Source organism: Ursus arctos, unplaced genomic scaffold (genome assembly GCF_023065955.2).
Source record: "Ursus arctos isolate Adak ecotype North America unplaced genomic scaffold, UrsArc2.0 scaffold_1, whole genome shotgun sequence".
In the NCBI taxonomy this organism is placed as follows: domain Eukaryota; kingdom Metazoa; phylum Chordata; class Mammalia; order Carnivora; family Ursidae; genus Ursus; species Ursus arctos.
In genome coordinates, this window is record NW_026622763.1 from 39,804,182 (window position 1) to 39,820,493 (window position 16,312).

General features: G+C 37.6%; 1 protein-coding gene across 14 annotated transcripts in view; it reads left to right on the forward strand.

Annotated features, from left to right (window-relative positions):
• PKP4 (plakophilin 4) overlaps window positions 1–16,312 on the forward strand; it is a 235,706-nt gene that overhangs the window by 63,136 nt on the left and 156,258 nt on the right. For 11 of the 14 annotated variants that reach the window (XM_057317940.1, XM_057317943.1, XM_057317931.1 and 8 more), the window contains one exon: window positions 9,705–9,841. In XM_057317940.1, coding sequence (XP_057173923.1) covers window positions 9,710–9,841 — 132 coding nt within the window. In that variant the 5' untranslated portion in view covers window positions 9,705–9,709. Of the gene's footprint in view, window positions 1–9,704; window positions 9,842–9,961; window positions 10,058–10,108; window positions 10,194–15,566; window positions 15,666–16,312 lie in introns of those variants that run through there. The other 3 variants (XM_057317962.1, XM_057317969.1, XM_057317968.1) reach the window with 3 other exon arrangements.

The following is a 16,312-nucleotide window of genomic DNA, read 5'->3' on the forward strand; positions in this document are numbered from 1 at the left end:
AAGTGGAAGATCAGTAATGCTTTAAATAAATTATATCTTTATAATTCAGCATGAAAAATTTGATTTTTTAATCTTACGATTCTTAAAAGTAATAAAAGTTAAATTTTTTTCCTTATCCTCATTAATGGTTGTGTTAATTTCACTTGCCTATCATGTAACAAGTCCTCTTAAATCTCAGTGACTCAAACAATGGTTTTTAAATTTCATACAAGTCTTGGTTGGCAAGGAGGTTCTTCTGCTGGTCTTGCTTGGGCTCGTGCATGTGGCTCCAGTAAGCTGGAGACTTGGTCAGGGCAGGACTTTCTAAGATGGCCTGTCTTACATGTTCTGAGGTATTGTCCAGAGGGGCTGGGAGTACTGATCCTCTGTCTACATGGCATCTTTTAATCCTGAGCTCTTTCACAGCATAGTGATTTCAAGATTCCAGAAGAAGCTGCAAGGTCTCTTAAACCTAGCCTCAGATGTGGCACAAGATCTACATTGGCCACATTTTGTGAGTTCCAAGAGGCCAGCCCTACATTCAAGGGGTGACCAGTGGGTTCTGCCTCTTCCTGAGGGGAACAGCAAAGGCACTACCCACCTGGAGTTACATTGTATGTATTTCTTCCTACTAGGTTAAATTAGAACAATAGTACAATTTTATTTTCTTCAGCTTCTCACCCCTCTCATGTTGATATCATAGGGAGTTTATTTCAATTTTAATTTTCAGTCGTCTGAATTATTAGCACTGTTTATTGTGTCCTAATCCTTCTTCTATCGTATACATTATTTGGTTGCAGAACTTCCTTTAAAGATTGTGGAAGCCAAACTCTCCTGAGTTCCAGTATGTCTTAACATGGTCTTATTTTACGTTCATATTTGAATCGTAGTTTTTGGTGAGTACCAGAAGCTATCGCTATATCCACTGTAGTTGATGAGAGCTCTGATGCCAAATGGACTCTCATTCATTTGTAAGCACTTTGTTTTTCTCCATGGTAACATACAATCTTTTCTTTATCCTTGGAACCAGATATTTCAGTGGATTGGGTCTAGACGTAATTCATTTCATTCATTTTGTTCATTGATTGGCCCATTTGAATGATTAGTTTTCAGCTCTGAGAAATTTTTGTTTCTTATTTCTTTTAGTATTTTTCTTCTTTTTTTCTCTCTTCCGGGTATGATTACTAGTAAATAAACGTAACCCCGGACTAGTCTCTAGTATCCAAACTTCTTTTACCTTTTTCATCTTTTTTCTTTTCTTTTTTCTTTTCTTTTCTTCTTTCTTTTTCTTTCTTTCTTTCTTTCTTTCTAAGTTTCTGAATGATTTAGATCATTCTTATGCAGTACTTTTTTTTTTATTATTATTAATCTTTACACCCACTAGGGACAACTCACAAACCCAAGATCAAGAGTCGCATGCTCTACAGACTGAACCAGTCAGGTGCCCCTCTTATGAAATACTGTTAAAAAATTTTTTTTTTCTTAAATTTATTTTAGAAAGAGAGAGAGAGCATGCACGCACCCACACATTCTTGGTTGGGGAGGATTGAGGGTGAGAGAAACTCAAGCCAACTCTGCAGGGGGCTTGATCTAATGACCCTGAGATCACAACCTGAGCTGAAACCAAGAGTCCATGCCTAACTGACTGAGCCACCCATGCATCCCTAAAATGGTTTTTTTGGGGAAAAAATTATTCTGTTTATTCCATTGGTTGAGTTTTTTATTTTTATCCTGTATCTTTATTTCAAAGTCTCTGGCTGTTTTTTCTTTTATGTACACAGTTTTCAATTTAAAAACAGTGTCATTCAGGCTCAGTTAAGCATCCAGCTCTTGATTTAAGCTCAGGTGATATCTCAGGATTGTGAGATCAAGCCCGGGTGTGGAGCCTGTTTAAGATTCTCTCTCTGTCTCTCCTGCTGCCTGACCCCACCCCCATAAATAAGTAAGTAAGTAAGTAAAGCTTCATTTAATGTTACTTCTACATACTTCACTTTACTTTTCCTGTTTAGGGAATTGGTCCCTTCTGTGCAGCAGTAGCTGACTGAGGCCCTGCTCTGTCTGGATCAACTCCTTCTTTGCCTGTGGCAATTGTTTGAGCACGTCCAGCACAAGGGCGGACCACCCTGCTGCACTAGTTCTACCCTTGATTATCTGCTCTGGACCCTGACCTAAGAACCTAGGATCTGGTAGCCTGAGTGTGCAGGCTGCCCCTCACCCCCACCCCAACCTGCTCCAAAGCAGTCCTTCTTCTGTTTGGTGCTATGGTTCCCTCTGGTATTTTGCCATAGGTTTATAGTCATTATTTTTCTGACTTTTTAACACACTGATGGCATTTTTAAAATTTCTAGACTAGTTTTCTTATCTTAAAAAAGAAAAATGCCTCTTCATGGTGTTTTGAGTTGGAAAAGAGTGGGAATGTATGCTCATCATGCCTTTTGATCCGGTCATCACCCCTCAGCTTTAATTACATTCTTAGCCGTTTGATTATCCCCATCCTATCTTTTTATCAGCCCCTAACATTCCAGGCTTCTCCTTCTTCTTCCTCATCTGTATAACAGATCCCAAATCCTACAAGGTGAGCCTGTAGGATTTTCCAAAAAGGGATTTCCATTTTTCCTCCTTTGCTGTCTGTAACAAGTAAGATACTTTTGGTTTTATTAACAGTTTTTTGGTGTTTACCTGTGCTACAGGAACCATGTCCACACTCTGTTCACTCCAGGGAGCATCACTCACATAGAACACAATGTGAACTGCCGCCTCGAGGTGTGCGCAGTGTTGAACGTGATGTTATACATTAACTATGTGTTTTATTTTCAGAAATTATTAGTGAATGGTATATGGGGTTGCAGACATTTTATTTTGTAGTATAAGCCCCTTTTTCATTGAAATAAATACCTTCAAGACATTTATGAGTTATAAAATTTAGTATAGTTTTTTTTAGTGTAGTTTTATAACAAGAAGTAGATCAATTCTCTTAAAAATGGATAGTCTTTAGTATTTAAGCTGTTAAACACTATTGCATTCTATTTATAATTACTGTAATTTTTTCTATTTACAGATCACATCTGATAAGAATTTATCATATGTTTGTTCTGCTATATTAATATTTTTCCTTTTCGTGAAAAAAACTATAGAAAAGTTCATAAAATGCATATACAGCTTTAAAAAGTTAAAAAAACAAAAACATCCATTAATAATTGCCCGTAACAGTCCAGTAGTCCAAAAGTTCTTAATGTCCTCTCTAAAATCACAATGTGCACCTTTCTTGTTGAAGTAACCACTCCTTTAACTTTGATAGTCATTTCCTCCATCCTTAATAAACAGTTTTATCTTGCCTGTTTTTTAAACTTTACTGAGATGAAATTCTCCTGTCTTTTGTGACTTGTTTTATTCAACAGTATGCTTGTGAGAGGCATTCTTGTATAGCACTGGTGTTCACTTGTTATAGATGAAACAGTGCATGACTATACCACAATGTATTTACCCATTTCATTGCTGTCATTTGGGTTGTTCCCAATCCAGAGCTTCCACAGTGTGCTGCCATGACCTTACTTATACGGCTCTCCAGTGTTTGTGTGCAAGAATATCTCTAGATAATCAGGAATGGAATTACTGGTCTATGGAATATAAGTATCAGCAGCTCAACTAGATAGATGCAAAAATATATTCCCAAGTGATGGCTCCTTTACATACTGATCAGCAGCCTGCGACGTTTACCATCGTTCTGCATCTTCGCCAGAATTTGGTATTGATAAATGTTTTCTCATTCTGGAGGTTGTTTATTGGGATCTCATTGTAGTGTAAATTTGCATTTTTCTAGCTACTAAGGAGGTTGAGCACCTCATTTTTGGCTACCTAGATTTCCTCTTCTCTGAAAGATCTGTTTACACCTTTTGTCTTTTTTAAAATATCAGGTTATCTTGCACTGATCTTTTGATTGTAAAATCCATAAGCCAGAACACTTAACTGCTATATATAGTTTATTCTCTAGAGTTACTGTGCTGTTTGGCATATAGCTCCCTTCTAAACAAATTCTTGCCAAGAAGTTTCAATTTTTTGGATAATCTGTCTGATTAGAAGTTTAGTATGTAACTATCTGTAAGCTTCCTAAAGAGTTGCAGATTTTAGAAATGCTTCTTACTTCTAGGATATTTTAAAACTCTTCACTGTGAAAAGTTCATCTAGTACTCCTTTTAGAATTCTAGAATAGATTCCATATGGTCCTGAAGGTGTTTAACTTGTGAGGCATATTCGTGATTTCCCAGTACCTCATTCTTCTGTAGTTCCAGTTTCATTATAACTAAAGAAACTTGTCTTTACTACATAGGCTACTCAGTGATTTTTTTCTGTTTTTACTGTTACAGTATTTTGTTCATCTAATGCTTATTCCAAAATGTTTATTATCCTATATTATTAATACCTTCATTTGAATCAAATTTAAATAGTCATACTTATTTTCTGTCCTTTATTATTTTTCTTAATTTGTTCTTAGGCATCATTTTGTCATGTCAGTTTTGAAATGGTTGTCATCAATCATCATAGCGTTTTCTGAGTGTTCAAAATGAAGTCATGAGATCTGTTGTAGTCCAAAATACGCAGAAGAGGAGAGAAAAATAAATAGACTCCAGTTCATATCACTAGATAAGATGAAACAAAGTATACTCAGTATACTTTGGCCAAAACTTATCAGTAAGAATAGAAGTGAGTAAATAGAGGAAAATACAGTATGTAGTTGATACAGAGATAATTTTGTGGATTAGTATCATCTGTGGTAAATGTGATCATAGATGTTGAGTCACAGATTTTGCCCATATATATTACATGCATAGCTGTATGTTACATCCATACCCTACATTTATTACATCTACAGCCTCAAGATTCAATACTCACTCTTGAATGTATCTAGTCTCAACCTTGGGCAGAAAAATTTCCCATTACTCAATGGTAGTTCACTATAATACTGAGATACACATACATACACAAACACTAATAGTTGCACATAAAAGCTTCTTTGTCTTCAAGAAAGATTATAGTGAAAGTACATAGTCAGCCTTCCAAAAAGTGTTTTTACAAGGTGTAAAAGAATACAATTCAATGGAATGATAAAAACAGACCTGGGCAAGAGGAAATTTAGTAATTAAAGCCGGAGATAAAATGAGAAGACACCTGTAGGAGTTGGTCACAAACTCTTCTCAGCTTTTTAAGCCAAACAGAGAAACTGCACTAAAATTTCCAGTGTCCATCATGCCTTCAGGAAAAGCACAGCTTCCTGCCCTCCAGGTGCCTTTTAACAGATAGCTGTGATATGATAGACAACATTCTGGAAACTGAGAAACACTCACATCAATTCAGAATGTAGAAGTTGTCTTATCTTGGTGTCCCCCTCAGACACTTGAATGTTTGCTCCAAAAGGAAGGACCTTCCTGAGTTTCCTCTTGTGGCTCAACCTTTAATTTGATTAAAAATAATATAACCATTAGCCAAATTTGATTAAAAGTATAAAGACAGTAATAATAAAGGCAAATACAAGTTTGTTACAAAACCATTAGTTTTTGATCTAGCTCTTAGGATCATGACCTAAAATGTCCACCTTGTCTGTCAATAGCAGTCCTTCAGAGGTTTATAGACATCTGCTTGTCTGCATAGTCCTTCTCTTCTTGAGATCAGACTTACTCTTCTTGTTCCGTTAACTGCCCTTCCTGTGTCTCCCCCACCCCCCGTTAAGGCCTGAGCTCCTAAAGAGCAGGAGCTGTCATTCATTTTGTCCCTATTCCGATGACTGGTAAGAATGAATACCTTCACCATCCTACTCGTCCTTTCCTGAATGGATACATTTGTGTCGGTTTCTGCAAATGTGCCATCTGTAACTGGACCTGGACATGTCCCAAGGAGCCTGAAGGAGAGGTGTATGCTCATGTGTCCCCCTGTTCTGTTGTCTTAAATACCGATATCAATACAGTATAAAATCACCTTGTCTTTGGAGCAGCTTTGTCTCGTGCGTGGTTCACTCATTCTGCTCTTGAATCTGAAACGCCTAAATCTTTTCCCCAGTGTGCTGCTAAGCTAACCTCAATATAAGACCTCACATTTGTTCCTGTTGTTTTTATCTCATAGAGGCAGCTCATTACTGCAGTATAGGAATGTTTTCTATATTTTAATTTTATTATATGGATTAATTCATTATTCATAGTCATTGAAGAATTTGAGCATGCCTGTGCATTATTTACATTATATGCTAAACTTCTGGTTAGGTTTGGGTCAAGATCAGCGTTCTCTGGCATTACATTAGAAAATCTTTATAGGATGATGTTTCTTTCGGCCATTTACAGACCGTGAGAGTCAGCAGTTGCCCTGTGCCAGCCCCAGTGCTCTGCTGATTATATCATGGGGGACTTGTAATATACATGCCTCACTGGAGTCTAGACACACTACATTTCCATGGTTACGCTGCCAAAGACAAAAATTAGAACAGCTTAACATGACTTTTCTTTGCTGTGCCCCTTTCTGGTTCTCACAGATCATCTCTTGGATAAAATCCTTTTAAGAATCTCACCTAAGATCTATGTCTAGCTCTCTAGTTTATGATGTGAAGAGAGTCTACTTTCTTTTTTTTTCAAAAACAGCAATGGCATTTTCCTGCTTCCAGTTTTCTGGCACCTCTACCATTCCCTTGTGATTCTCCAGAGAGCCCCCAAAATGCTTCAGTTCTCTCAGGTCCCTAGAATGTGCTTGTCCAAATCAGGCAAGTTGAGGTCATAGAAGGAAACACGAAGCCGTATTTCTCACGGTCCCTTTGCTATAGAAGCATTCATTGTTTGTGTGTGTGTGTGTGTGTTTTTCCTTTGCTAATGGGAAGAAGTAATAATCTCATCCTGTGACACTAGTCGTAGCTTGATTCCTGTGACTCCTTAAATTATTATGAGAAGTACAGGAAAGTGGAGAGAAGACCTCATGAGGTTTAGAACTTGTCAGTACTGTGGCATCCCTCTTCTGCCCAGTGTTGGGTTCTGATATTTGGGGGCTCTTCCAGACATGAGGGGCAGTGAAATGTTTCACCCTCGGATGTGCATGGGCACTGTGGTCATTCTTCAGCCCGGCCATGTTAGTGATTGCCTGCAGCACCTTTCCGTCTTTGAGGAATCAGAGAATAAAAAATACCATCCCTGCCTGTGAAAATCTCCTCTCCTGCCTGGTACTGGTTTCCTTTACAAATTCATAAGTGCGGCGCAGCCTCTACCTATCAACTTTGGTGGTGGTGGTCCATCACTTGCATCTTGCTGTTCTTAGCCTTGATCTGATTCATATTTTGCTGCCTCAGCTAGGTGATGAGGCACTCATGGTCAGTGACCCTGCCTTATGCTTGAACCTCCTATCCCCCGGCACATGTGGGCAGAGTGGTATTCGGAAAATGCTCGTCTGATATTGATCCTGGACAGTCAGAATCATCAAAGTAAATACTGTGAAGTAAGTGTGGTATACTTATAGTGATGTAATATAATTACAGTAACATATCTTTCAGTAAGGCTCCTCCTATTTATATAAAGAATTAATAATTACTTCCCCGGTGATGTTTCTGTTTTCTCCTTTTCTCAAATTTTCTTTGTTCACTGAATTTGTTTCTCTTTTCCTTGCACATTGGTATTTCATGATATTACACTCTTGACATTTAAAATTTTTGATTCTTGGCATTATTTGTTTCACTGTTGCATAGTAACATTTTTGTTCTTTGCAACCATCTGCTTATTTTAAGGTGTGTAGTTTTTCAACGGCATAGAATACTTTCATATCTTTACTGGCCTTAAATGTTAATCTAACATCTTTATGTGTGGCATTTTTTTCTTCATAGACTTCCTGTCTTTTCCTAGGCAGCACCCGGTAAATACAGAAATGGGCTATTTTATTCAGTTGATGATATTTTAATATTTTGTATCTCAAGCCTACCACATATACTAAAAAATAAAGATCCCCATAAAATCCTTCCATTGTGCTGTAGAAAGAATTAGTAAGCCGTTTTTTAAGGAGGGAAGTGGGGCTCAACAATGGTAACTTGTCCAATGGCACTTAGGTTTTGATCCTACATCCACTTACTCCAAGACTGAATGAAGTTTCTCCTCTACTCATCCTTGAGGAGATCTTCCTCCTTGCAGGTAAGGCTCCACCTGAGCTTGGACACCATAGAAATGAAGGATAGAGAATTCACCTGCTAGAGCAGGCATACAGACTCTTAATGAAGCTGGCATTAGCGAAAATACACAAACTCATCACATTCACTGCCCATTTCTGCCTACTAATATGGGAAGAATAAAACAACTACTGTTAGAAGCCTGGAACCCAAACCCACCTTCACTAATGTGAAAGTCAGGAATGAGGATGAGAGCTAGAGAGAGGTCAGGTGGTATGCATATATCTTCCCTTCTCTTACAGATGATGATTTTAGAAGAAGCAAGCTGATACTGAAATTTGAGAGAATGGGGGAAAAAAATCCCCAGATCCTACTGTGGGATTGAATATTATAGAAGTTGATAAAAAAAAAAAATCAAACTACAACAATAGAGTAATTCTTAGGAGAAAACTATGAAGAATGTCAAGAATAGTACTTATGGTTTGACATATCCATATATGTTTACAGAGTAACACATTGAACAAATAAGGTCTCATGAGTATCATAGCACTTGGTGAGATTTGCCTGATGACCACAATGAGACATGGAAAAGATGGTCAGTCCTTCATTTATATATTCATTTATTTAGCAAACGGGTATTGAATACTTGTTACATACGCCAGGCACTAGACTAGTCTCATGGTATGATAGATTGTGCTCTCAAGGGAACAGACTGCTGTGTAAACAAGTTATTAAAATATTTACAACGTTTTATGTGGGACTCTTCCCAGTCTTCAAATTTATGAAAAATCCCTATCAGGTCAGTGGTCTGGCAAACACATCACCCTTGGTGTGTTAAGGCCACTCCATCTCTTGCTTTAGAACTCATTCTTTCATAAACTGTGGGCCTGAAAAAATAGACCCTCTTTTTAAACACCATCTCCATTGCCATTGTCATATTTGGGTAATCAGATTCTTCTAAGGAAACCACTTTAGCTATCATACTCCACCAAAGATAACCTTGTTCTAGTTGTTAATGCCTTCCGTTTCTTTTAAATACAGGAGACTTTGCTTATTTGCAAGCCAAGTTTTAAACCTTTTTTTTCCTCCTATTGCGTAAGACTCTTCTGTAACTGGTAAAGCATTTGCGTGTTTGTAGACATCTTCTTGTATGTGAACTTTACAAACTGGCCCCTATAGCAGTCTAGAGGATTGATTATTATTTGTTTCATGATATAATCATATTTACTTATTGGTTATCTGATTAGAAAAATCAGCGATTCAACAAGCTTCTAACAGTTGTATTGTCCTCAGTACATTTTTAACTAAGAGCACTCCCCCCAACACTTTTGTCATTTTTTTGCTATGATGTTGTTTATACATTTTCTTAGTATGTATTATTATTACTGCTACTACTACTGCAATTTTTAGTATTTAGTCGTACTAGCTGTACTTTTGGCCCTAGATGTTGCCTTTCAAAAATCAAATAGCTATAAGGAGTTGTGATCTTTGTGCGTAGAAGTCTGTAGTATTTCCTAGGAACCATCTGCAAATCCTCAGTCCCTGCCTGTTCCTGCATAGGAGCGCATGAACAGGTGTGAACTGTTTGTCTGCTTGTTTGCAGGAGGAATGCCCACTCCTGAGCAGGCCTCATTGGTGGAGGAGGGGCAACCACAGACCCGCCAGGAAGCTGCCTCCACTGGCCCAGGCATGGAACCCGAGACCACAGCCACCACTATTCTAGCTTCCGTGAAGGAGCAGGTATATCCTCTTATTGGAATTTGCAATCGGTTATTTCTTCGATGCCTTTAAAAATTAATCTTTGGATGTGTTTTAAATTTGTCTAACGTCCTTGATGCCTTCACGTTTTTTAATTATAAGGTGTTTACATCCCTGAGTACATTGGGATGACTGGCACGTAGACCGCTCCAGGTGCCAGTCAGAATCGGAACATGCAGGATACTTGTGCGTCTGCAAGTAAGGACAATATCGATGGTGATTGGTGTCTCTGTCTCTCCCACATTGCAGAGTGTGTGCATGCGCGCCAAGCCTTGTGAAGCATATTTTACACTGCTGACTTTTCTGTCAGGACTCTGGCAACTTGAGGCCTGTAGTATCCTTAGATGTGCTGACCATTTGAACATTATTTTAACATAGGTATTATATAGGGTTGTCTCTGTGATTTTTGGATAAAGGCTATATTTGTTGTGTTTGTCCGAATCAAAGTATATTCATTTTGTGAGCTAGTGTTCTAAAACTTGTCAAACTGTGCCAGTTTGCTTCAATGTCATGTTTATGTTGACTTTTTTTTTTTAAGGTACTTAATGCTATTTATCCTTCAAATACAAGTAGCCTTCTAAATTGGATCTTATCTGTTGTGCTTAGAGAAATTGGAATTCCTGAATTTAATTTCTTCAGATTTAAAAGCTTAATAAGGTGAATGTAAATTTAAAGCTCCAGGGATAGTTTTTTTTTTTCCTGCCCCCTCCCTCAAAAACAAAACAAAAGAAACATATGCCTTCTGTGAGGGTTTTTCTGTTGGAAATAATTTAATGTTACATTTTTTTAAGCCTTATGATTAAACCACTGATTCTTTTCTTCTCAAGAGTTATAAACTTACATGTATATTTGCTGGAATACTCTTTTAAGAAATCAGTATCAACAGTTCAGATGACTAATGATGACAGAGTAAAGGAATATTTAATACCTCATTATTTTACTGTTTGCTGTACCTTACAGCTAGCTATGTAGAGTGTAGGAATACTCCAGAATATTTGACGTTAGAGCCGTGTGTTCAAGAAAAATGATTTCATAGCTTACGCTAGTAGCAAAATATCAAAATATTTTCCATTCCCCCAATGAAATTTGAAGTTTTCAGAACATTCCACAAACTAAGAATTTGACAAGAGACAAAAAAATTGTGGTCAGTACTGTTTTCATTTTCCACAAAACTGTCGATTATCCACCTTTAGGGAGGAAAAAAGGACCCTTATTACACTTCATAATTGTCGAGATTTGACCCAAGGAGCTGTAAAATGAGAAGACTGATTTATTTTGAGCTGTTAGTATAATCCCACATTTTGGAGAAACATGACGGTAAATTTATCAACATGCCCAGAACTGACTTAAAGCTAAAAACTGTCTTCAGTAAACATAACTACAAGAACTTTGCATTTGTACCTTGAGACCAGATGATACCGTGTATGTTGAAGAAAATTGGAAACCTATTATGATTTTGGCACTGGAATTCCTTGACAGCCTCAGATGACGTCAACATTCTATCTTTTGGTGATAAATAGTGTTCTGAATGAATATTTTGTAGGAGATAGCATGAAGGATTCCTGTTTCTGAAGATACCCAAAAGAATTACAGGTATTTGCTATTTATGAGAAGAATTACCATATATATCCCAGATTATTTAGTTAGTGGGCGGCTGTACTCTACACTTCTACTCCTGTTCTAAGAATTTGAATCCACTAGTATATGTTTAATTTCTTTTAAAATTGTTTATCAGTGCTCAGTACTCAGCATTTCATTCAGCCCAAAACCATATCCATCTCTTGTTCCAAGATAGTCACCTGATTTTAAATAGCCAACATGAGCTTCTAGGGAAGATCCTCTTAATTTCTTTATAGTTGGGGTAGAAACTTCTTAGGACTTCCTGAAATGTCACTCCCTATCATCTACCCAATGTGACAGAGCACAGAAAAGTTAGGAATTTAAAAAGCTAGTTACTATTCACCTTATATATTTGATTTGAAAATAACCAGTCAGAATGTGACATTCATAATCGCGTTAGGCCCAAATGAAATAGTTAATGTCCTTGATAATGTTTTATATCGAAAGAATAATATTCTTGGGTGGGATGTATAGTTTTGTTTTTGTTTTTTAAATCTCAATACAACGCAACATTCATAGCCATGGAGTGAAAGCATGAGATTCTCTGATCTCAAAGAAAAGACCTTGTTTGGTGGCAGCCATGTGTCAGGAAGGATATTTCATTGGGTTCAGAAGGAAGAGACCCTTTCAGTGCAACCGAGTAGATAGCCTGGGTTCCTATCCGGCACCCACTGCTTTCTGTGTTATCTTAGGAAGATTTCTTAACCACTCTGTACCTCACTTTCCCCTCTGTAAATTGGTGACAATGATAGTTATTGAGGACATTAAATTAATCATTGTAAAATGCTTACAGTGGTGTCTGGCACTTAGTAAGTGCTCATAGTAAGGGCTAATATTACTGTTTTAATCAGCATTTCTACCTAAGAATAAAAGGTGCCTCTTAGGAGGAACTAGTGGTGCTATTTTTAAGTAGATAGATATTTTTATGTAGATAGATAGATAGATGGATAGTTTTATAGATATATAGATATTTTTATGTAGATAGATAGATGATTGATTCAGTGAGCCTTCCTTGGACAGTGATAATGAAGATAAAACAACTTTGTGTATATTGAGCTGTGTTTATGCTATGACAATATTTTATTTCTACATGGCATTAAACTTTCAAAACTTCACCATGCTGGTCTCACAAATTAGAACAGCCTTATGTGTGTATTCTAAGAAATAGAGCATGTAGAAATTTTACCAACATGCTGATTTCGTGCAATTCAAACATAATGTCAAGGCACTTGATTAAGACATTGGGAAGTAATATCTTTTAACACACACCTGAATTTTGAGAGGAGAAGTCTGGGTTCTTCTTGAGCAGAAGTACATCCAAGCCACTAAAATACCTCATATGTACTCCCCCCGGGCAATTCACAGTAAGTAGTAGGGAAGGAAATAGCAAGCAACCAAAGCAGTCTTGTTAACAAAGCATTAGTCTGTTAATATCTGAAATTGGTTTTTGGGTGTCAAAACCACAATTATATCTTCCTCTACTGGGCCACACTTTCCCTAGGATCCCAAAGACAGAAGCTATTCCTTATTCCTTGACAAAATGTTGAGATTCACATTCCCTCCCTTCTGTAAAATGATAGCCTTTTACATTGATGTCAGTCACTTAGGTGCACACCTGAGGAGTTATAGAAAAAGTCTTTGCTCTTTGCCAGATAGAAAGACTCCTGTTCAAGTGCTGCCTCTTTTGTGACGCCATTTGTACCCCATCTGAAGTCAGATCTCTCTCCTCCTCTTTAGCACTTTATACCACTGCTTTGACTCTTATTGTTTGCTCCCTTAATTATATAATTAGCTACCTAACAACAGAGCCATGTTTTTATACATTGTTTCACACACATGTTACAGACTCCCCACCAGCACCTTTAATGATAATAGACTTGGAATAAATGATTGCTCAGAAAGGGGGTGGATGAATAATACTGGCTCTCAGATTACTTTGTCACCAACTAACTGTTTGTGAAGATAATGGGACCTGTAGCCACATTCATAGAGCATTACTGAGCAAGAGAATCTCACAGACAGCACTGAGAAATGTAGCTACTTAACGGTATATTCTTATCCTTAAGTCAATTTAAATTGAGTGTATCCATATTGATGTAGGAATTAAATTTGATCTCTGCATGGAGCAAACTAAAATTTTATTTCCTATTAGTGGCCAAAAAATGACATAGGTGTTAAGAATTTCACTTTCCATCTTTTCAGCTTAGCTGAAAATTAAGTGCAGGAAAAAGAGAATGTGGTTTATCTTGGTAATGTTACAAAATATCTACCAGCATCTTGTATACCAAGTGATAGAAGTAACTGCTGAAGAAATTTCTTCAAGCATCATGCTTTAAGAGAAGTTAAAATCCCATGGGAATAACAAAATAATGTGATCCTTGAACTCAAATCCAAAATTACATGAAGCGCCAGTTGGCTGTAATCAAGATCAGCATTGGATAGGTTCTCCTGTTCAGCTCAACTCCTTAATAAGGATCCAGGAGTCCATGATGAATACAGATATTGGAAACAAAGAACTTTTTTGTATCCTGATAGTTTTCAAGTGTCTGGAAAATTTAAGAATGATCTGTGCCTAGCTTAGTATCTTACACATAGTGGGATAAAGAAATATGGCCAAATGTGGTGCCTCAAAGGGCCCTGCCTCCTCCTGTGAAAACCTCAGGCTTACATGATTGATTTCTCCTTGAAGTGGTTGGTAAATATTTAGATGGAGAAGAATTGGAATTTGGTAAGACACTTGCTGCTCATCCAGAGCTTTGCCTCCACCCCTGCAGGTTAGATGGGTCAGTGTGCTACCTTCACAGGCGCAAAGGAAACAGTGAGCCAAGGGCCATGTATAGGCCATTACTATCAGTTGGGAGAGTATATTGTAGTTTTTATAACTGATAGGATGTGATCTGGACTATAGAAACTCTTTAAAAGACCATATGGCCAATCATAGGGTTAGCAAGCATATTTCATGGCTCTGTATAGGATGCAAGTTGATTTGCATTCCGTAGAATCACACGTAATATATATTACACTCTTTTATCTTGTGTCATAAAATTGCTTGCATAATTGAGATCTCTATTTGAACTTGGCCGTACTCAGGCACTTTAACTTCCATTCTGCTGTTCCCTCACAAACCTCACTCTCTTATTTTTGGCTTCTGATTTAAGAAGTTTGGAAACCACATTTAAGGTTGAGGCCAATCCAGATAGCATGAAATCGTAAGCACAGAACAGATTTAGTAAAACATGCTCATTTTACGTATACTTTTCTTACGCTGGTGAGGTCCTAAATTACGTACTGTATATACTTCTTTTGTTTTTTGGGTTTTTTTTTTTTTTTAAGTTTTTTTTTTTTTTTTTTTTGACAGAGACAGCCAGCGAGAGAGGGAACACAAGCAGGGGAAGTGGGAGAGGAAGAAGCAGGCTCATAGCAGAGGAGCCTGATGTGGGGCTCGATCCCATAACGCCGGGATCACGCCCTGAGCCGAAGGCAGCCACTTAATGACTGCGCCACCCAGGCGTCCCTATACTTCTTTTGTTATCCTTGATGAGTGAAAATTGCAATGTTCTTCACTTGTGAGGCTCTCAGAGAGAAGCTTCCAGACAATATTTTCTGAATTCAGTGAGAATTTCAGTTCTACCGTCAGAGTGGCCGTATTAACTTAAGTGAAACTTAAATATTGTGGAGTGAAATGAGAGTCATTAAAGATCCCTAATTTTTGAAGATAGAATAAGGAACTTTGGAGCCAACTGTGCCCTATTGATATTACTTCATTTTTACATGGATGTGTTAGCTTCAGTAATTACACACCCTTCCTGTACGGCAGAATGCCCAGAACTGAACAAATTCCAGGGCAATTATTTACTTTATTCCTCTGAAACTGAAACAGCTCAACTGTTGTGCACCTGCCTTTGCAGCTTCCTTTTATTTGGCCCCTAAGTTTATTTACAATGAACTCATTCTCTCTGACACACCTCAACCACATGCAGAAGACGGAATTTTTGTTTCAACCGTAAACAAGCATAGTTTTTTGCTTAGCTAAAAGCACTGTAAGTACAATGCCTAAAACTTCGCGTTTTTCCTATTAATCACTTAGTCATTTTTCTTACTGGTAACTGAATTATCCCAGCAATTATAATTACCGTGTAACGTATAGTGAAGTCTTCCATGCCTGAACTGCATCATCAAACACAAGGTAAGATTGGATCTTTTCTTAGTGATTTCTGTGGGATCATCAAATTTTACAGCTTTACCTCCTTAATATTATGGAAATGTGGTTCAACATGAGGTCAAGTGGCAGAGCTCTTGTGACACTATTTGGCCTGGATTCAAAAATTCTGAACCCTGCCGCTCGGTTCTCAGATCAGTCCTCTTCGGTTGTGTGTGGTCAGAATGTAACGTTTCTCTCCCGTGTGTTCATGGTGTAGGGGAGCCTCCGTTTCAGGTATCTCCATTATCAGGTGGTTAAGGAATACCACAGACTATGGCCAACAGGTTTATTCAGTATGTGAGTGTATGTAAAAAAAATTGTCCTCAGCAGCATAAAAAATTAGACTGCCAAGTTAGCTAGCAACAAGTATATACATTTTGTGATAGCCTGATAAATGATCAGCTGGACCTGTTAGCAGTTTCCCAGTCTTACAGGTCCCCGAAGTACATCCCGAATAGCTGCATATTTGTTCTATTTGATTCAGTTGGAGACATCTTTTTAGGCTTATTCAGACTCTAGGTTTTGTTTATTTGTTTTGTTTTGGTGTGTTTTGTTTTGTTTTGAAGAGCTCTTAAATTCCAGGAATTTGAGCAGACTCCATCTGGCTTTTCACACATAGCTAGATCACATAT